The sequence below is a fragment of the Pipistrellus hanaki genome (genome assembly GCF_964339955.1).
Source record: "Pipistrellus hanaki genome assembly, chromosome: 9".
Lineage (NCBI taxonomy): Eukaryota > Metazoa > Chordata > Mammalia > Chiroptera > Vespertilionidae > Pipistrellus > Pipistrellus hanaki.
In genome coordinates, this window is record NC_140511.1 from 63,433,557 (window position 1) to 63,455,088 (window position 21,532).

A 21,532-nucleotide genomic window follows, 5' to 3' on the forward strand; every position below is an offset into this window, starting at 1 on the left:
CAAAAGACCTCTCTTCCTTGAGTTTGACAAATAACACTTAGCCCCTAATATATGCCAACACTGCCCTAAATAAAATGATATATTTACTTCCTTATTAAATGCTTCCTCTGCCTGAGTTGCCCTATCACCTTGCCAACAACCTGGGAAGGCAGGTTTTATTATCATACCCATTTTGAAGACATAACTGAGTACCATAGTTATTGCTGGTAAGAGGTGGAGCTGAAATTTGAACTTGGTTTTTCCACGTCTATTTTCTGTGCACCAAGTTAGGTAAGATTGGAGGAAGGGTTGGAGAGTTTGTAGTGAAAAATCTGTATCTGTTTCTATTATTATGTAACTACCACAAATTTAAGTGGCTTAAAACAGCACACATTTATTATCTTGCAGCTTTTGTGGATCAGGAGGTGAGATATGTCTTAGTTGGGTGCCTCTGCTCAGGGCCTCACATGGCTGCAATCAAGATGCCAGCCAACCTGTTTTCATCTTGAGGCTTAACTGGGGAAAACCCATTCTTAAGCACATTCAGGTAGCTGACAGAATTTGCTTCCTTATGGTTTAAGGACTCTAAATTTTTTTTTTTTTTTGCGATTTTTAAAAAATATATTTTATTAATTAAAAATAATTTTTTTTTTCAGAGAGGAAGGGAGAGGGATAGAAAGTTAGAAACATCGATGAGAGAGAAACATTGATTAGCTGCCTCCTGCAAACCTCCTACTGGGACCTTTCCGTCTGTAGGCCAATGCTCTATCTACTGAGCCAAACTGGTTAGGGCAAGGACTCTAGATTTTGCTGGTTGGAGATTAAAGGCTGCCATTAGGTACTAGCAGGGGTCTTCAAACTACGGCCCGCGGGCCACATGCAGCCCCCAGGGGAGTCTGATCCTGCCCGCCAGGTTTTTTGGGCAGTGAGCACAGCCAAGGTGTTACAGTAGGGATTAGTACAATAGTTCATGTAGTCCGGCCCTCCAGCTCTCTGAGGGACTGTGATCTGGCCCCCACTTTAAAAAGTTTGAGGACCCCTGTACTAGAGGGTGCCCTCAGTACCTTGCTGCCTCACATGGCTGCTTACTTACTTCATCAGACCAACAAGGAGAATCTTTCACCAAGTTGGGTAAGATTGGAGGAAGAGTTGGAGAGTTTGTGGTAAAAATCTGAGTATGTGTGGCTTAGCCACTAATTTTGGGTTGCCATTTTCTGGAAGCTGCATTTTTTTATTTTATTTATTTTTTATTTTTTTAATATATTTTATTGATTTTTTACAGAGAGGAAGAGAGAGGGATAGATAGTTAGAAACATCAATGAGAGAGAAACATCGATCAGCTGCCTCCTGCACACCCCCCACTGGGGATGTGCCTGTAATCAAGGTACATGCCCTTAACCAGAATCGAACCCGGGACCCTTCAGTCCACAGGCCAATGCTCTATCCACTGAGCCAAACCAGTTTCGTCTGGAAGCTGCATTTTTTAAAGATTAAGAGTGAGAACTCAAAGTTCTAATGTATAGTATGTTAAAGATTTGCAATGTCTTCCTGGACTTGGTTGAAACCATTACTCTTCATCCCATGAGTTTATTAGACCTTCCTATGAGGTTCTTGCCTGTTTTCCCAAAGGAGGCAAAGGAAGGAGTCAAAGGAAGTAGTGAGGCAAAGGAAAGAGTCAAAATGACTCCCAAATTTCTAACTTTAGAAACTGAGTGGGTGGTTATATCATTTGTAAAAGACAACCAGGCTGGGGTGGTTAGAGGAGTGGGGGAGAGTTAAAAATGAAAGATGCAACCTTATTGCACCTTCCATCCATTTAGAATATTATCCCAGACAATTCTATCTAATAAAGAGGGAATATGCTAATTCACCCTCATGCCATCACAAAGATGGAAGCACCCACAGCCAATAAGGAGGAAATATGCTAATTGACTGCCACTTCCTCAAATATGGCAGTGCCCATTGCCACAAGATGGCAACACCCAATCCCCTCAGCCCTGCCAGGGCAGCAGGCCTCAGCAAGGCCTTGTCACACGCCTGCCTCCAGAGTCCCCCAGTCCCCTCAGCCCCGGGCTGCCCAGATGTCCTCTGGAGTCCCCCAGTCTCCTCAGATAGCAGCTGCCCAGCTGCCCATGGCTGCCCATAACCAGGGCTGGCCAAAGCTTATGCTGCCGGCAGTGGCAGCAGCAGAGGTGTGATGAGGGTGTCGCCTTCCCCTAATCATTGGGTCGTCTCCCATTTGTGATTGTGAAAGGGGGAAGGCCAAGCTGAAGGACCTCCCCTCCAGTGCATGAATTTTCATGAACCAGGCCTCTAGTTCTGAATATAATTATCCATTTAGTCTGAAGAAATTTTCTATTAACAGAAAAAAGACCAAAAAAAACAAACAAATAAAAAATAGATCCTGGATAAAATAAAATTGCATTGTATAGCTTGACTTATGGGATAAAGAGGAATCTCAAAGGTTCTGCACCCGTTTAAAATATTCACACACACACACACACACACACACACACACACACACACACACACACTTAAAAACACTCAAATAGGAGCTGTAAGTACTATGGAGAAAAATTAGCAAGTGAAGGGGAAAGAGGGCTACAATATTATGTTGTTTGGTGGGAGAAAGTTACTTTGAGGTTGAGAGATTTAACAACCTGAAAGAAGTGAGAAAATAAGCATTGAAAATACTTACAGGAAAAGCATTCCGATAGAGAGGCTCGCAAGTGTAAAGTCTCTGGAAAAATAATATAGCAAGGCCAATGTAATAGGAGTAGAGAGAACAAGTGAGAGAGAAGTCAGAGAGTAGATTAGAGAGGAAAGAGAGTTTAGACTTATAAGGAATTTAAGAACTCTGACTTTTATTCAGAATGAAATGGAATGGGCTTGAGCAAAGAAATAACATGATATGATATTAGATTTTTAAAACTCCCCCTGTCTGCTATGTGGAAAAAAGGCTGAGTGGTGTGGGTGACCAGTTGGTTTCTCATTGCAATAAAGCCAATGGGAAATGATAAACCAGGGTACTCATGAGATGGTGAGAAGTAATCAGACTTGATATATTTTGAAGTTAGATCTAGCAGGTTTTTGAGGTTAGGTCTAGCTGGTAGCTTCAATATGGTGTGTGAGACAAATAGGAGAGTCAAGGATGACTCCAGGCTTTGGGGAGATGATGTTTTAAAGGAATTTGTCTATGGAGAAGTGAGGGATGACTCAATAACTAGACAAGCACAAGAGGTCAAAACTAACTGTTTAAAAATGTTTTTATTCCATTGCAATACAGAAACAAGAGAACACATCATATATGAACAGCACCAGCATCCAGATAAAGGAAAAAATAACATTTGTAGGAACCACAGGCCTTCTGGGTTCCCTTCTAATTAAACCCCTCAAAGGTGACCATGCTCCTGATTCTAACACTCTATTTTAGTTTTATTTATGTTCAAACTTTATTTTATAAAAATGGAATTATACAGTATATATTCTCATATGCAGCTTTTGTTCCCCTGAACATTATTTTGTGGATTTATCAATGTGGCTGTATGAATTGTGCTTTGTTCACTCACAGTACTATCTACTCCACCATTGCCTAAATATACCACAGTTTTCATTTGTTTCTTCTATTAGTTGGATGTTTGCCTTTGGGGGCTATTATCTGTATGACCATTTTTGTACATGTCATTTGGAAAATATACATGTGCACATCTGCTGCATATTCCTCTTTGGGACAGGAACCAAGACCTAGACCCAGGAGCAATATTAGGAATCTCTATATTAGGTCAGCCATGTTGTTTATGAAGTTTATATTATTTCTATATGTCAAATTTATTATTCAGTCCAGAACTTAGATGGGAGAAAGCATTAGATTGTGATAAATTATAATCTTTGAATCCAGATATTTAAGAATAAAGGCATTGAGACAGAACATTGAGCTATGTTTAATGGAGAGGAATGTAATCCATTCAATTGACAGAAATAGAGCCATATATTTTTAAGTATTTTTAATTAAAATGTTCTTGCAATCCTAATATCTATTATTTAACCAATATGCATGTGAAAATAATGCAGAAACAGAGCCTGCAGACACGTGACTTAGCCAATTCACACTAGCACAAAACAGCAAATTTTCTCTTGCTATTTATGGATAGACAATCAATTTCTGTTTAGTTTACCAGAACAAGTTTATATAGCCCTCGCTGGTTTGGCTCAGTGGATATAGCATCAGTCTGCAGACTGAAGAGCCCCCAGTGAAGGGCACATGCCTGGGTTGCAGACTTGATCCCCAGTAGGGGACATGCAGGAGGCAGCCAATCAATTATTTTCTCTCATCATTGATGTTTCTACCTCTCTCTCCATCTCCCTTCCTCTCTGAAATCAATAAAGATATACTTTAAGTTTATACATTTTATGGCCATTTTGGAAGACAGGCTAATAAAATTTTACTGACCTGAGCTCTGGAGAAATTATTTATAAGAGCAACAAAATTACTCATATGGACAAAATACAAAACAAAGGCTATTTTAAAAAACAGTTTCTTCCAGCGTCTAAAATAGCTGAAATTTCAGGGAAGGCTAATCACACTTTGCCATGAGCACTGGGTTTCTCCTTCCTTTTTCCTCTACAGCCAACAGTTACTCATAGCCGTACCCTTGAAGAAGTCTTTGACATGTTTAATATGATCTTGTGACTGAGGCAAGGAAAATGAACTCTAGGAAAGATCAAAATTGTTAATAGTTTTAAAACTTTGATTTTGGAGACTTCAAATACATATTTATAATGCATTCCCCTCAAATGTTGCAGAGTACTAGCTCTTCCAACATTCCTATAATATAATATATAATTGTATCAATATTAGTTAAAACAAATGCCATCTTCAATCTGCTAATTTTCTGATAGTATCATAATTGAATCATAATTTGTTCAATCCTCTCAAATATTTCTCTCTTGTTTCTACTACAGCTCTCAAAAATTTGGGTCCCATTTAAATTTAAAATTATGATGTCAAGACCTAAAAAAGAAGTAAGGAAGAACACAGGAAAGCATAAGTGGAACAGAGGTGTCCTAGTAAATCTCATCGCATTCACAAGGGAACTGGGTGAGGGAGGCAGGTGGCTGACGGTGACAAGAGTGAGGAGATGCGAGTTCTCAGTCTCAGCTCATTAGTCCGTATCATTCATTCTCTGTGTGACTTATCCAAGTCTTGGTTCTTTAATAAGGAACTGGGTGAGGTGATTCTAGCTTCATTGTAAGTAATTCTCTAAATGGTTTGCTATGCAATAGGCACCAGCTGATCTTTGATGACCAGCGTGTCATCATGAAGGAGCCCTTTTAATTGAACTCTTCTCACTATAAAAGTTGCCTTCCACATATACCCAGTGACCTAAACATCATAACTCAAATCTTGGGACCCAGCAGGCATCATGTGACATGTCAGAGTACTCACCCCAGGGTTGCTGGAGTAGACCTGTTTCCACCAAAAGACAGAAGCATATGCAGCTAATAAGAGCTCCAGCACAGAAAAGATAAGCATCACCACCAGGACACCCTGCAAATCAGAACAGGGATTGTTGGTGCCATAAGCCAGCCTTTGTGCCTGACTGAGAGGAAACTGGGGGATGAAGGCTCTAGGAGTGGAGAGAACTAGAGACAGAGATAATTTGTTTAATTCTCTCTTCTGCTTTCTCTTTTGGACCTCTTAACAGTAAAAGGGAAATAAGCAGCAACAGTTTCATCTCACAAAATATTATGCAAAATGAAATAAGCCATTCAGAGAAAGACAAATACCATGTGATCTCACTTATATGAGGACTCTAATGGATAAAATAAACTGACAAACAAAATAGAGACTGACAGCTGTCAGTGGGAAGAGGGGTTAGGAGACTGGATGAAGGAAGGTGAAGGGGTTAGTCAAAGAACATGTATGCATAACCCATAGACACAGATAACAGTGTGGTGATGGGCTGGATGGAACTGAAGTGGGGGCTGGATGGAGGCAGACAAAAGCAGAGAAAATGAGGACATGTGTAATATGTAATACTGTCAACAATAAAGAAAATAAATAAATTACAATAAAATAAGAACTTTCATCTCAGAACCTTGGTGTCCCACGTTCTGAAATAAGAGTAATCCTTCATTTACCCGTGGTGGCTTTTATTATTTCCTTTGCTGAGTTTTATTATCATGGTGTTTTCAGGTGTAAATCTGTTTTCATTTATGCAGCATCAGTCTCAGTGCATTCCTTCCGCCTGACAAATTTTCTGTGATGTCTCTTGGCACATTTTTCTCTCCCATGCTGTCCCACTGGAGCTCAGATTAGATGTGTGTTGAACCTTTTCACTTCACTGTATCCTCTGTGTCTTTTAATTTCTCATTCATATTTTCCAAGTTTTTATCTTACTGTGTTGTGTTTCATGTGATGTAATCAGACCTGCATTTTGTTTTGCTCTTTATTCTTTGGAGAGGTTGACTCTGCTACTTAACTGATATGCTAAACTTTTAACACCAAATATTATCATTTTCATTTCTAATCTATTATCATATAATTTCTAATTCTTGGGCAATTATATAATTTCAGTGTGTGAGTGTTATTGGGGGTGGGGATTCTTAGGTATGTAGAAAACTCATAAGTTGGGTTTGTGGACATTTCCCTAGGTCAAGCATGTCAAACTCAAAGGCTAACATGGGCCAAATAAATGAAGCATGCACCCTACAGGCCACGAATTTGACATGCTTGCTCTATATAATAATTTTAGGTTGTTGTGGGTTTTTTTGTTTTTGTTTTTTTTTTTAAATATATTTTATTGATTTTTTTTACAGACAGGAATGGAGAGGGTTAGAGAGTTAAAAACATCAACAAGAGAAAAACATTAATCAGCTGACTCTTGCACATCCCCTACTAGGGATGTGCCCACAACAAAGGTATATAACTTGACCAAAATCGAACCTGCAGGCCAATGCTCCATCCACTGAACCAAACTGGTTAGGACTAATTTTAGGTTTGATTCTGATAGAATCTTAAGAGTTTCACAGATCCAGGAAGTTTTTAAGTTAATTCATTTAATTGAGGCTCTTTTCTTTTATATATATATATATATATGGGGCCCCGTGCGTGAAATTGGTGCACTGGTGGGGGGGTGGTCCCTCAGCCCAGCCTGCATCCTCTCCAATCTGGGACCCCTTGGGGGATGTCCGACTGCCCCTGTGGTATCGGGCCTAAACCTGCAATCGGATATCCCTCTCACAATCTGGGACTGCTGGCTCCCAATCCTCACCTGCCTGCCTGATCACCCCCTATCCACTCCCCTGCCAGCCTGTTCGATGCCTAACTGCTTCCCTGTCAGCCCAATTTTCCCCAACTGCCCTCCCCTGCCAACCTGGTCACCCCTAACAACCCTCTTATGCATGCCTGATCCCCCAAACTGCCCTTCCCTGATGGCCTGGTTGTCCCCAACTGCCCTCCCCTGCAGGCCTAGTTGCCCCCAACTGTCCTCCCCTGCCAGCCTGGTCACCCCTAACTGTCCTCTTCTGCAGGACTGGTACCCCTCCTCCCTAACTTCCCTCTCCTGCTGGCCTGGTTGCCCACAACTATCCTCCCCTGCCAGCCATCTTTGACCACATGGGGGTGGCCATCTTATGAGAGAGCATGAGGGTCAATTTGTATATAACCTCTGCATTATATAGGATTTTTTCTTTGGATGCCATATGTGCAAAAGACTTGGTAAGGTGATTTCATCCCAGAAACCCTTATGGCAGATTTTCTTGAAGCTACTTGGTATGTTGGGCAGAGTTTTCCTTGTCTTATTTTCATAAATATTCCATCTCAACATCTAACATTCTTGCAGGGCCCTCTATGTGCATTTCCTGCTTTCTGTGGAGCCTCAAATCCTATCTTGAGCATTAAAACTCCACAATCCCAGCCTCTAACACCTGTGTTCCTATTGAGGCCTCCATGGTTTTCTGGTCTCAGTTTTTGTTTGATGACCTGGCTTTAGGATTTTTCTTAGCTTCTGGGACCTATGGTATTTTTCTTCCTTGATTTCTTCCTTCCTTTCATCCTCCTTTCCTTCCTTTTTCCAACCAGGGTTATGTATCACTAATATTTTTTAATTTGTTGCTCTTGCCCTGGTTATCTTTGTGTTAATAAAGGAAGAACTTTTAAATCTGCTTAGTCAGCAAAGGTGCAACTCCTCTGATATTGCATGCAGTTCTCTTTGACTCCTGTTATGTAAGAATGGGAGGCAGTTTGATGTGTTGAGATTAGTTTTCATTAAATTCAGCCCCCACTATCCCAGTGGGGAGGATGAATCTCATACCCCCATTGTTTTTGTTTAATGTCTGCCCTGCACCACAGTTATACTATCTCTTGGGCTGTTCATGCTGGTTTCTAACCAGATGGGTTTCTGTGCTCTTCGGCTTCCTCAAGCTCCTGGATCAAGGGGAGTTTGGACAGCTTCTGGGTCACATAGATAGCTGCACATAAGGGTGTGAGTCCAGAAAGTTGGCGGGCATTCTCCGTGATTCATGAGACAGGTAGATCCCAGATAATGAGAGAGAGTGTCTTTGTCTCTACAGTTCCTATAGAGATGAATCACAAAAGAAGAAATATTTTTCCATAAAGGGCCAGAGTTGATGGTTTTAACCTCTGATCCAATATACAGAGGATCAACTAATCCAGGATTGTCACCATCAACAGGTGGTGACTATCAAGTTTGGGGGAAAGGAGGTAAGAAAATGCTGCCCAGAGATGTTGGCATTTCTGCTAAAAGTCAAATCCACTGGTGAGCCATCTCCCATCCTCCTCTCACTCTCTGCCAGACCTATGAGGCCAAAGTATAATAATTATATATTTGGGCTTCAGGTTCAAAATCCATATCTAACTTAATACAGGCTACCTATATCTCAAATCAAATGAAATTCAAATAAAGAGTGGTGTTTCTGGGATATTCAGTGAGGGGAAGAAATGCCTGTTCAAAAAAGAGAACGCTTTGAGAGTTAAACCTACTGAGAATGGGATTTTCTTTTTTAATTTAAGAAAGGCTACTATAGGAATAAACTACCCACATCCCTTCTTGATTCCTTTTTTGACTTTGCACAATGCATCCCCCATATTATGCAGTCTGCTGACGGGCCTCTTTCAACTGTATTTTCTTCTGTCTGTCTTCAGACAGTCAAACAAACAGGGCTAGAGATTGCTGAAAAAGCAAGATTATGCAGAAGGGAGACAGAAATTTCACAAGACAGGAGACTCAATCTAAAAGTACTTACTGTGAGACTGACACCATCCAGGACACAGTTCTTGACATCATATATTGGATTAGGGTACCTTGAATAAGGCAAGGAGGATAGATGCTCCTTTTCTGAGTTACACAGTTGAGAGGCAGTCCTCAGGGCTACCAGGCTGTCAATGAGGAGGAAGAGGCCTGCTCCAGCAACAACAGAACTCACTGCATTAAAGGTTAGGCTGCAGATGGCCTGGAAGAGAAATTCTCATCACAGAAATGGAACATGACTCTGATTCCTTCTATCCACTGCACTGCAACCAAGCTTCCTTCTAATCTGCATAGTCCTAGTGGGCACATACTGTGTCTCTTCATCTCTGTGTATCCCTTCTCACTGTCTAGTCCATCACCTTATATAATTAGTAAATGTTTGTTGAATTGGAAAAAAAAATCTGTGGATTAATTCCTGCTTTGGGAGAAGGGTTCCTTGACTCTCTGCAGCACTAAAAACAGAAGTCATATCACCAATATCTCCCTTTACTCCTCAACAGAATAATTTTAAAAGCTTCTAGAATATGGCCTTTGGACCCTCCTGGGAAGACCAATCTGTGACTTGTTCTTTCATAAAGAAGCAGCTTCAGAGAAGAAAGAAGCAAATTGGAAAAGTTGGAATACATTCTATAGGTGGATCAGGCCTATAAGAGCCTCTTCACCATACTCACTCCTGGGTCATAGTCTACATTTTGGGAAAAGGGGTTCTCACAAGATGTGACTCCTCTGCAAAGACACTGATGTATCAGATCCCCAGCGCATGCTCTTTTCTGTTTAAGCATCACTGTAGAATACTGTGTATTGGGGAAGATGGTTGCCCTATCTTCTTCTGCCTTGATCCAGTAGCTATATGGCTTCAACTTTCTGAGTCCCTGGAGGAAGAACAGAGTGAATGGGCAGCACCTTGGCCAGGAGCTGCCATGTGGGCAGCGAGCCCTCATATTATCCTGTATCCCACATGTGGAGACCATATTGTGTCAGGTCATCCCAAACATAATTTTCCCTTTCAGTGTATTCAGGGCACTTGGGAAGCCACCTTTGAGGTCCACATGTTCATCTTTCACATTTTGTAAATAAGAAAACTGAAGTCCAGAGAAGGCAGGAACTTTTTCAAGCACAAAGATGGATAGGGGGATGAGCTGGGATGGGAATAAAGGTTTCCTGATACCAAATTCAGAGTTCTAACTCCATCCATGCTATAAACTCTTCAATACCCTCTTCACTGATTCTGGGGGTCAGACTCTAGTTTCAAGCTTCAGGAGCATATGCCAGTATAGTACATCTTATGATTTCTCATCCATGGCTAACGAGACCTTGGATCTACCTGAGTCAGGATATGGCTTTTTCCTAAGTCATCTTTGTGGGCAGATGTCAGGGGAAAGGGAAAGGTTGATATGGAGAAGATCAAAGATCTCAGCTACTTCCACCCCCTGCCTCCCAATTCCTGACCTTTGTCAGGAGAGTGACTACATTCTGATAATTCCTTGTTCTTGAAGGAGTAAATGAGATAGCCAGAGCATATCTAAGCCCACACACCTCTGCCTCTGCCCATGCCATTTAGGAGAATTGACACATTATTGGATAGATTTTTTTTTTTTTAGAGAAAAAAAATTAGAATCTAGCGGGGATGGTCATGACCATCTCCAGGGGCAAGGTAAGTTTTAAAGGATCCTTAGTATATGTAAAAATTTCCACTGTTTGGAGCTTCATTGTGTAGGGGAAAGAATACTGGTCTGAAGGCAAGGAATTTGGGCTTTACTCCTAATTCAACCAGTGGGAAGAACTTGGGTTCCCTCACTTGCTCTAAGCCTTGTTTTCCTAAATAGTCAAATGGAAATTTTGAACTGGAAGAATTAACTCTGAAGTTCCTTTTATACTTACAAGGGGCTTAGTTGATTTTTCCCCAGAGACAATGGAAAGGATTCCAGTGATGGCAAACTGCTCAGAAAGGAGAGAAATAATCAGTTCAGTTGTTTTGTGGAAATGTATCAATCACTCAATCAATAAGTAATCTAAAACTTTCAGGGATGCCAGAAACCAAACATTGTCACTAATAGAGAAACATGAAAAGGGAATCTGGAAGGCTAGTCAACTTTAATTGTTCTGAATGGTCAGAGCTATTCACTCATTGTTTAGTTGAGACTTTGGTAGTTAAAGCAACCTCCACCTGTTAATCATATGTAAATTCTTGCTGATTGTCTATTATTGGAATTTCCTGCCTAAAGGATATAGGTGTTTCCCATAGCCTCAATAAAAGGGATAGCAAGGCCAGAGCAGTGGTAGTCCTCCCGCTAGAGGTGGACTCTCTCCTGGTACCCCATTTTCCCAAATTAACTATTTTCCAGTCTCTTTTCATTTGTGTGCAGCCTTCTCCAGACACAGAATCCTGAAGAGGAACCCTAAACCATGTGGGATGTGATAAGGGATCCCACACAGGGAGATGACACTAGGAATGGTATAGGTCCATATTGATAGAGAGGTCTGATTTCTGCCCTCGGGATGTTTACCATTGACTTTGAAGAATCAACAGATGTGTAAGAACTGGAGTCATGTTAGTGAAAATTCAGTATGAGCTAAGGAATCCTGGAGGTGTGCATGGGGAGAGGAGAGTTATAAATTATAAGGTTGACTACTAACCCAGGCCTGGAGTCTGATCTAGAAATCTCCATACAGTAGAGGTCTAGAGATATCTAGTTGTTGCAACAGGCCAGACTCTTCTAGAAGCTGTATCTGCAAAGCACTTGATATGAGATGGAAGCATCAGGAAACTCCCCACTTAGAATCAACTGTTTTTAATAGATTGAGGGGGTGTTCTTAATTATTTATATTTATTGTTTGAACCCCATTTTTTAATCACAGAATCTGATTGTAAATGCAGTTTATGTGTATAGATTTTCTTCCTTGGATTTAATTGTAAATAGAGTTTTGTTTTATGTGGGAGTTTTTCTTCACTAACAATCATCTTATTAGCCTTTTCACACTAAATCATTATTTCTTTAAAGCCTTATTTGTAGTGGCTGCAAGGTATTTAATCATATGGCTGATGTATAATTTATTCAGCGCATCTTTTATTGTTGGACATTTCATTGTTTGTAATGTTTCACTATCTAAAATAATTCCATAATAAATCTCATTGTACATTAAAAAATTACATGGTTGAAAGAAAGGAGATTGAGAATGACCAATAATTTGAAGGGAGAGAAGATGGGAGCAGCCAACAGAAGCACTTGTTGGTTCAAGATGCAGAAGCACATGGGCTTTAAGCCATTGGTGTAGGTGGCCTGAGTTAAACTGGGAGCCAAGGAAAATGGGTCGGACTCTTCATGAAGAGTCTCTCATCATGAAGCCCCAGAAGTCAATATTTGATTCCAGTGGTGTTAAGGACCCAATTGATGGAAAAGGGTATTCTGAGAAGCTAAAATATTTGTTAAGCTGTGGCTTAGAGATTTGGTTGTCACAAAGAGGATCCAGAATGAATTAATTCTATGTGGAAGCCACAACTACTGGTTAGATAGAAAAGTCAAGGGCAAATTATGCTTTTGGAACAGGAGCATGTCCTTTTTACATCACTGCATGATTTGTGTCCACACAAGACTGTATTCATACAGGAGTGATGCCTTGATAAAATTCATTTGCCCAGAATATGTACTTTTTTCTACTCTGTACAGGATACTACATAGAAAAGAAGTGTGTGTTGGGGGGAGGTATGACTAGTGTCCAAAAGAAGGTCCTTTCTTCATGAGTCATTAGATGGGAGGCAGCAACCAAGGTTTCCAAGTGTTCAGGATTGCCTTTGAACTTATAGCAAGAGTACCCTGCCTTGCATGAATTTTACCATTGCTAGTTTACTTCTCTGTAAACCTGTGGCATCTAGCAGTGATGGTCATTTTATTATAAAAATGACCTTTTCACTCTATCTGACAGGTGGACTATTCTTAAACTGAAGGTAATACAAATGCTTCATTGAAGGCCCAAAGAAGGATGCAAAAAATGTTCCTTTTCCAAAGGCATACTGTAAAGCCAGGTTAGAAATGCTGGTATATCCACTGCATTATCTTCCTGCCATCTGTCTCACCCATTCACTCCTTGAGATTCTTACTGATTAAGCCTCTCTCTGCTCTTCCTGAATTGCAGAGACATGATGTGGGATGATAACAAAAGGAAAATTGGAGGTCTTAGCCTTTTCCTTCTCTCTCCCCACTTTTCAGAACTGAGTTACTCCAAGGCTTACCAGTTAGCATTTATTAAGCATATCCCCTCTTGGATACACCCTTCTACTCACGCACAGAGCTCCTACAAATGGATACCCAGACATCAACATGGTGGAAACTGCTGGCTTGAGGTGGGAAGAGTAGGAAGAAGAAACCAAAATAGTCCCAAAACTTGAAATCATCAGGCAACACAGGATATGAATACACTATAAGAGATAAGAGGAAAAATACTAGAATATACTTTAAATAGATATAAGTGGCATTTGAATGTACATTGTGAACTATAAAGAATATTAACATGTTACAATGTGTCATATTAAAAAGGGAAATGTAAAAGGAAAAAGAAAAAGAAAAAATGTGCTAGAAGAAGCTAATAAGCATTCTCTAAGAGAAATTCATATGTTACTAACATTTTTTGTTTTCTGATAGGATAATTAAACTAGCAAATCAGGGAATAATTATATGCACATTTTTTAACTTTATTTTGAAAATTTGACAAATTTTTATGGTTCTAGGAAAAGTAGATGGAGAAAATTTTTTTCTGGACAGCAGTCCAGTTACATGGATATAGAAAGAAAACTTACCAAGGGAGTGCTAATAAAGGGGTCAATTTCAATGGAATTAAAATAGAACAGGAATTCTTTAGTGCTGTTATTCATCTTATCTTATTCATCATTGGATTTTAATAATCATTGCTATTTTTATGAAACCCAGGATGATAATAATGGATTTGCTGAACACTCTCTACATTCTGGCTATTACAGATAAGAAAAAATGAGATATCAGAAGTTAAAATAGCCAAAAACAGTTTGGCTCAGTGGATAGAGTGTCGGCCTGCAGACTGAAAGGTCCCAGGTTCGATCCTGGTCAAGGGCATGTACCTTGGTTGCAGGCACATCCCCAGTAGGGGATGTGCAAGAGGCAGCTGATTGATGTTTCTAACTCTCTATCCCTCTCTCTCTTCCTCTCTGTAAAAAATTAATAATATATATATATGTATATGTATATGTATATGTATATATATATATATATATATGTGTGTGTGTGTGTGTGTGTGTGTATATATATATATATATATATATATATATATATATATATTTTTTTTTTTTTTTTTTTTTAAGAAGTTAAAATAACTTGTACAAACCAACACAAATGGCCAAGACTCAAGGGTGAGGTATCATTTTTCTGCCATGGACCATTTAGATATTTATAACATCATTCTAGGGCCATACAAAATTATCAACTTAAAAATTAGCCTGCTATATTTGGCCAAACATCTAATTAAGTCACCCCTGATGCCTTGGCAGGGCCAGGCCAAATGATTTTGAGATAGCAAGAAGTAGTTGGATTCTAGATGTACTATGAAGATTAAACCTGTAGGATTTGCTGAAAATTTGAATGTGGATTATGAAAGCAAAGGATGAGCCCTACTAGTATGGCTCAGTGGTTGAGCATTGACCTATGAACCAGGAGGCCAAGGTTCAATTCCCTGTCATGCATGGTTTTCAGGCTTGATCCCCAGTAGGAGGGCATGCAGGAGGCAGCTAATTAATGATTCTCTCTCATTATTGATGTTTCTATCTCTCCTTCTCCCTTCATCCCTAAAATCAATTTAAAAAAAAAAATTTTAAGAAAGGAATAAAGTTGCCTCCAAATGTTTTGGCTTAAGTTTCTGAAATGATGGCGTCAACATAAATCTGAGATAGAAAATATTGTATGAGGTGTGGGTTTGGGGAGGAATATCAGAATTTCAGTCTCATACAGGATAAAGGAGAGATGTTTAATGGATATCCAAGTGAAGATATACCTAAGCATTTGTATGTATGAGTCTTAAGTTTATAACAGAGGTCCAGGCAAAGGATATAATTTTATTCCCCCAAGTCATATTAGAGATAATATTTAAAGTCATGTTACTGGATGTGGTTGCCATTGCAGCAGATACAGAAAATGAATAGAAACTAGGACTGAGCTTTAAAGCACTCCAAATTTAGGATCAGGGAAATTCACAAAAAGTATAAAAGAAAACAGCCAGGGAGGAAAGAGAAGAAAACAGAAGAATGTGATGTCTAAGAAGCCTTAAGTGAATGAAATGTTTCAAGTAGAAGAGTGGTCAACTATATCAAGAACACTTTCATTAACTCAATAGAGTTAACAACAGAGATTTGAAAATTGGGTTAGTAATGTGTAGCAAAGGAGCCAAAACCATTGAATATGATTCAAGAGTAATTGGAGAGCCCTAGCCGGTTTAGTTCAATGGATAGAGTGTTGGCCGGAGGACTGAAGGATCCTGGGTTCAATTCCAGCAAGGGCACATGCCCGGTTGTGGACCCGATTCCCAGTAGGAGGGCATGCAGGAGGCAGCCGATCAATGATTTTTTCTCATCATTATGTTTCTATCTCTTTCCCTCTCTGAAATCAATAAAATTAAATTTAAAAAAAAAAGAGTAATTGGAGACATTGACTTCCTACCTTTTAGAGGACAGTTACTGGGAAGGCAAGTAATGAATGGGGCATTAGCTGGAGAACATAAACTTAAAAGTATTAGATTTTGTTTTTTTGTTTTCAAGATGGGAAAAGTCAGAGTAAGATTCTATGCTTATGAAATTGATTAAGAATTTTGCAGAGAGAATTGCTGAAACAAATATTAAGGGATGAAATTTACTGCACAAAGGGAGGATTGTCATTAATTATATAGACATTTTATTATTTTTTAAAACATATTTGTATTGATTTCAGAGAGTAAGGGAGAGAGAAAGATAGAAACATCAATAAAGAAAGAGAATCATTAATTGGCTGTGTCCTGCATGCGCCCTATTGGGGATCATGTGTCCTGACAAGAAATTGAACCATGACCTTCTGGTTCATAGGTTGATGTTCAACCACAGAGCCACACTGGCTAGACAAATATTTTATTCTTAGAAGCTGGAGTGAGGAGAAAGAATGTATGGACATAGACATGTGTAATTATAGATGAATCACAGTTTATGGACATTTCTATCCAAATTGCCTCAATATTTTAGTCTTATAGAAAACAAAGTAATAGATGGAGATGGAAGAAACTTATGAGATTTGAAGGAGGAAATGTATAAAATAGTTTTCTGGGATAATAATAAAGTGAATGGATGAAAGAAATAGGTACTTTTAGGCAGATTTTTTAGTCCATTTGAGGTTATAGTCATAAACCAGAAGGGGTGTGTGTGTGTGTGTGTGTGTGTGTGTGTGTGTGTGTGTAATTAAGGTTAGTAAATTCAGAAAAATGGGCAGAGTTATAATTAAACCAATGTCATCTCAGAGGGCAGGTGGGGAGGGTGGGTGGGAAGTTATCAACCAAGAACCTTACATGAATGCATGCATAACCATGGACACAGACAATAGGGTGCTGAAGTGAGATTCTAAAGTAGGAGTATAGATGAGAAGGAAAGATTGATCTGGAAGCATCCAAGAGAAGCTAAAAAGACACTGCATTCACTTCCATGCCTGGAAGTAAGGGTTGGAGTGAAGCAGTTCCCTCAGGGATAGACTTCTGTTTGCACATAGATGAAGAGGCAGGCCTTTGAGTTGGGGAGGGAGGGGGAGAGGAGGAGAAACACAACTGGGGGAATAAAGAGGACTATGCAATTAACTGACCCTGAATTCCAGAGGCCACAACTGGGCAGGTCTCCAATGCTGGAATTTGTAGGAATTGGGACTTAAAAGGGGATATTTAGAACCGTGTGGGAATTAAAGTGCTGAATCTGAAGGATGAGAATCTAAGATGCTGGGGTGTCTTATAGTTACTCAGATAAACAGGGAGAAAATGTATGGTTGAGATTAGTTCAGATCATCTCACCTTAAAATGTGTAAGAAATGAGCTCAAACTAAGATGAACTAATCTAATCATATTGAGTAAAATATGCAGTTAAATCAATATTTCCACTATATTTAGGCAAATTTATAAGAGACTTCATTGTGTAGATTACAAGTAGAAAAGACCCAGTGGCTTTTGTTGAAGAAAGGTCTGGGGAGGATACAGTCTTCCCATAAAGTCCCATTCCATGGCCCAATTAGCCTGGAGTCACACAGAAAAATAAACGACTCTCCCAGATCCATTGTAGATCTGTAGTCGGGAAACATTCACAATATTTCCCTAGTGTTCTCTTTATAAAGAGGTGACTTACTCCAACAACTGTGGTTTCTTTTTGAAGATCATTCTGCAGTGTATCTTCTTTTTGGTAAATGTATCCAGGTTTCTCTCTTTGGGAGATAATGATGTCCTTCAAAGTGGAGTCAAAGGCTTCCTCGGTCTTGGACTGTGACAGCATGATGCTAAAGATCCTGGAAGAGGCAATGAGCTCAGTTAGGACCCAAGGTTTGAGTTAATGATATGAAACTCCCTCAGATCAGACTTTGTAGGAATTTAAAATGTTTCTTCATTGTCCAAGAGATGATCTGTCCTTCAGGAGCATAACTGAATATGGGAAGCAAGGGAAGCATTGAAAAGCTAAGCCTGCTTGATACATCCATCCATTGAGGATGTCCCTGGGAGAAAACTGTAAACATTTGGAGGTCTCCCCAACGGAGAGGCAGACAATTTGTATACAACTTGCTTTGCATCCTTGGGTGTATCCATTTCATTCTTTCTGACCTTAGGGAATTTGAATTGATGGTCTCTAGTTCCAGAATTGTTCCCATATTCTGGCAACTTGGCTTCTTCCTTGCTTTTGTGGTTTAATAGACCAAAAATGCATATCTATTTTTCTAATCTTAAAAACCAATCTTTCAAGCTGCATCCATATCGTCATGTATTGCAAGATTTCCTTCTTATTTTAAAGCTGACCTTGAGGACATTGTGCTAAGTATAATAAGTCAGTCACCCGAGGACATGATTTAACTTCTGTAAGGTATGGTAAATAGTCAAACCCATAGAAGCGAAGACTAGAATGGTGCTTGCCAGGATCTGCCGGAGGAGGAAATGGGGAGCTGCTGTACAACATGTATAAAGTTTCAAATGTGCAAGATCAATTCTAGAGGTCTGCTGCACAACACCGTGCTTATAGATATAGCAATGCTACATGGTACATTTAAAAAGCTATCAAGAGAATAAGTCTTATGTTAAGTATTTTACTGCAATAAAAAAAGAGAAAATCAGAAAAAAAGAAATTGAAGATTTACCCCAACTTAAGGATGTTTTTTTTTAAAGTCTCTATACTTCTGAATTCCTCTCTGCAGATTTCAGTTCTCATGCCCAAAGACTACAAATGTGCTGATTCTGAGCCTGAAGCTAGAACCTGGGGCCTAGTTGGAAGCCTCTAGCTTCCTGCACTCTCAGATATCATGTAAATTCATTTTCTTTTATTATATTTTAACTGTTTTTGTTTTAAATAGTGTATAACATAGCAAATGCAATCAAAAGAGAAATAAGGTTTGAAGAAGAAAACAAAAAAATTCCTTAAATGTTAACTATCACCTACTGACTAGTATTTTTTAGATATCCTTTATATTTTCTTTTTCTCCTTTCTCATTTTGCCTCCTCTTTCTTTATATATGTTTATACACATTCATAATTCTACATAAACATAATTATTCTAACCATTACACTCAACATTATTGTGTGGACATCATTAACATTAATACATATAGATATTACCCATCCTAAATTTAAAAGCCAAGTGGCAAATTCTTTGAATACAATATGCTAATTGAAATACTAGTAAGCCAGTAATAGGACAAATATTGTATGATTTTACTTCTGTGAGGCACCTAGAGTACTTAAATTCATAGAGACATTTAAAACTGAAAGCAACAAGTGAACAAACAAGGAAAAAAAACCTCATTGACACAGACAAAAGAATGGGGTGAACAGAGGAAGGAGGGTGGAAGGGTAGAAAAGGGTAAAGGGGTCAAATATATGGTGACAGAAGATTTGACTTTGTGTGGTGGACACACAATGCAATATACAGACAATGTATCATAGAATTGTATACTTGAAACCTATAAAATTTTATTAATCAATGTCGCCCCAATAAATTTAATTTTTTTAAAACATAGAATGATGGCTCCAGGGGCTGGGAAGAGAGAGCAACATGGTGTTACTATTTAATGGGCGTGGAATTTTGGTTTGGAAAGATGAAAAAATTGTGGAGTTTAGTCTTGGGAATGATTTCACAAGGAATCTCCATATTGTGCCATCATCTCCAAACTCTAGAGTCTGTGAAGGATCCTTTGTCTTCCTACATTCACGACATGGATAGAAACTTGAGGTAGCCCCCAACTTTCTAAGACAGTTCTAAAAATCCCCACTTTGAAGGCAAATAAATCATAGCTTGGAGAACAACTTCTCTGCATACAGCAATTTTCTCTAGTACAAAATTAAAATGGGACAACTGGGTCCTAATGCAGGATTCAATCTAACTGCACAGTATTTGTTGAGAGTGTAAAATGCAGAGAATTGTAGAAAATCACAACTTCAGAGTGTGAAGGAAGCTTAAGGATGGTTTCACCCAGTTCTCTTATTTGGAAAGAGAGTAAATTGAGGCCCAGATTGGGGAAATCAACTCACCAATTCATGCAGGTGGTCAGCAGCAGAGACAAGGTGAGAATCTAATTCCTGGCTCTCTGTTTAAAAAACAGCAACACAATAATCACCTCCAAAATTTATGATCCAAACCAAGGTGCCTCCCTGTTCCTGCAACCCAGCCCTGTGTGTTGTGGTTGGTGGGCCAGGTCACTTCTGGGGAACTCTCAGCCTGAACTTCCTACTGGCTGTTCCTGCCAAAAAGATTTTGCTGCATTGCTCTCCACCCTCTGAGACTTCCTGTCTCTCATCCAGAGTAAGGTTTATGATTACACAAGATATGAGTCTTGTTGTACTTATGCACAGTTTCTACATTTTAAAAAAAGTACATCAGTTTCCTCTTTTTAAATGTCAAGGTCTGGAAAACAACCAAATTAAAAGTAACACACAAAAAAGAGCTTGTGAGGGTGAGTGAGTTGCATGGCCTCATTTAAAATTTGTTTTCCTGCATGCCTATAGATAATTCAATTAGTTCCTTTTGGCCTGAATTTTCTTACCTACTAGATGGGGATGGATAATAATAATTACACTATATGGCTGTGGGAAAAATTAAGAGAAAGGATGTTAACAGCTTATGAAAACTAGGCACTCAATAATTAGTGAGAACGGTAATGTTTGAATTTGGGAGAATTTATTTTTCCATTTTCCAGGTCTTGGCAAATTGAAAGCAACCTGTGGGGACTCATTTCCTAGTTGGTACTTCTTATAGGTGCCTCTTTATTCTCAGCCTTCGGCTTCATATCTTCCTAACTTTGTGCTTAGCAAAGACCAGGCACATCTTTAGAAAGATGTTAGTGGATTGGAATCAGAGGCAGAGCCATCAGGGCAGCAAACAAGCTCATATTCTGGGAAGTACAGATTTTTGTTGAGGGAACATTGTTTCTATTTTCAGTTCCTTTTAAGGAGGCCAGGAGAATAGCCTTTGCTCAGAAAGAGGGGCATGGCTAAGGTGGTAGTAGCAACAGCTAGCAGCATGTCATGCTCCAAGCTTCTCAATTTCCTGATGGCTGGAAAGACTTGCCCCAAGAGAGGAGAAAATCTAAGATAGTGGGGTTTAATAAACTTATAAAACACTTGGAGAAAATTTTAATCCCATCTCTTTAGTCTCCAGACTAGATATTGCTGAACAAACCACAGATCATGGGTCAAGTCAGGGGGAAAAGGAGGATGAGGATCCAAGTCTCTTGGTAGCTGAGCTCAGGCTTACACCTCAGCAAGAGTCTATCATTTTGTCATCTCCATCCCCATGACAAATGTCATCTTAATTTAAGAACACCGGGAGAGACCAACATGGCGGCATAGATAAATACCTGAAATTTCTGCCTCACACAACAACTTCAAAACTACAATTAAAAGACAAAATGGATATCCAGAACCACAGGAAGGCTGGCTAAGTGGAAATTCTACAACTAGAAGGGAAGAGAAAAGCACACTGAGTCACCCCAATAAAATTTAATTTAAAAATAAATAAGGGAAAAAGAATATATGCAACCCTTATGTTCATTGCAGCATTATTT

At 39.2% G+C, this 21,532-nt stretch overlaps 1 protein-coding gene across 1 annotated transcript; it reads right to left on the minus strand.

The window, feature by feature from the left end:
- Window positions 1–3,227: 3,227 nt before the first annotated feature.
- Window positions 3,228–20,194, minus strand: LOC311628089 (membrane-spanning 4-domains subfamily A member 7-like). The gene is made up of 7 exons (XM_084894974.1): window positions 20,001–20,194; window positions 17,620–17,776; window positions 13,534–13,668; window positions 11,133–11,189; window positions 9,247–9,453; window positions 5,426–5,527; window positions 3,228–4,690 (listed from the first exon to the last, which is right to left on the minus strand). The coding sequence occupies exons 1-7, from the start codon at window positions 20,006–20,008 to the stop codon at window positions 4,601–4,603; spliced, it is 756 nt and encodes a 251-aa protein (XP_084751100.1). The 5' UTR covers window positions 20,009–20,194; the 3' UTR covers window positions 3,228–4,600.
- Window positions 20,195–21,532: the final 1,338 nt, after the last annotated feature.

Excerpts from the sequence above, each read along its gene's own strand:
- LOC311628089 (XM_084894974.1), bottom strand. Across the intron at positions 9,454-11,132 it reads AAAAATCAACTAAGCCCCTT|GCCATCTGCAGCCTAACCTT; the intron begins GTAAGTATAAAA and ends TTTCTCTTCCAG. Across the intron at positions 4,691-5,425 it reads TCTACTCCAGCAACCCTGGG|AGTTCATTTTCCTTGCCTCA; the intron begins GTGAGTACTCTG and ends GATCTTTCCTAG.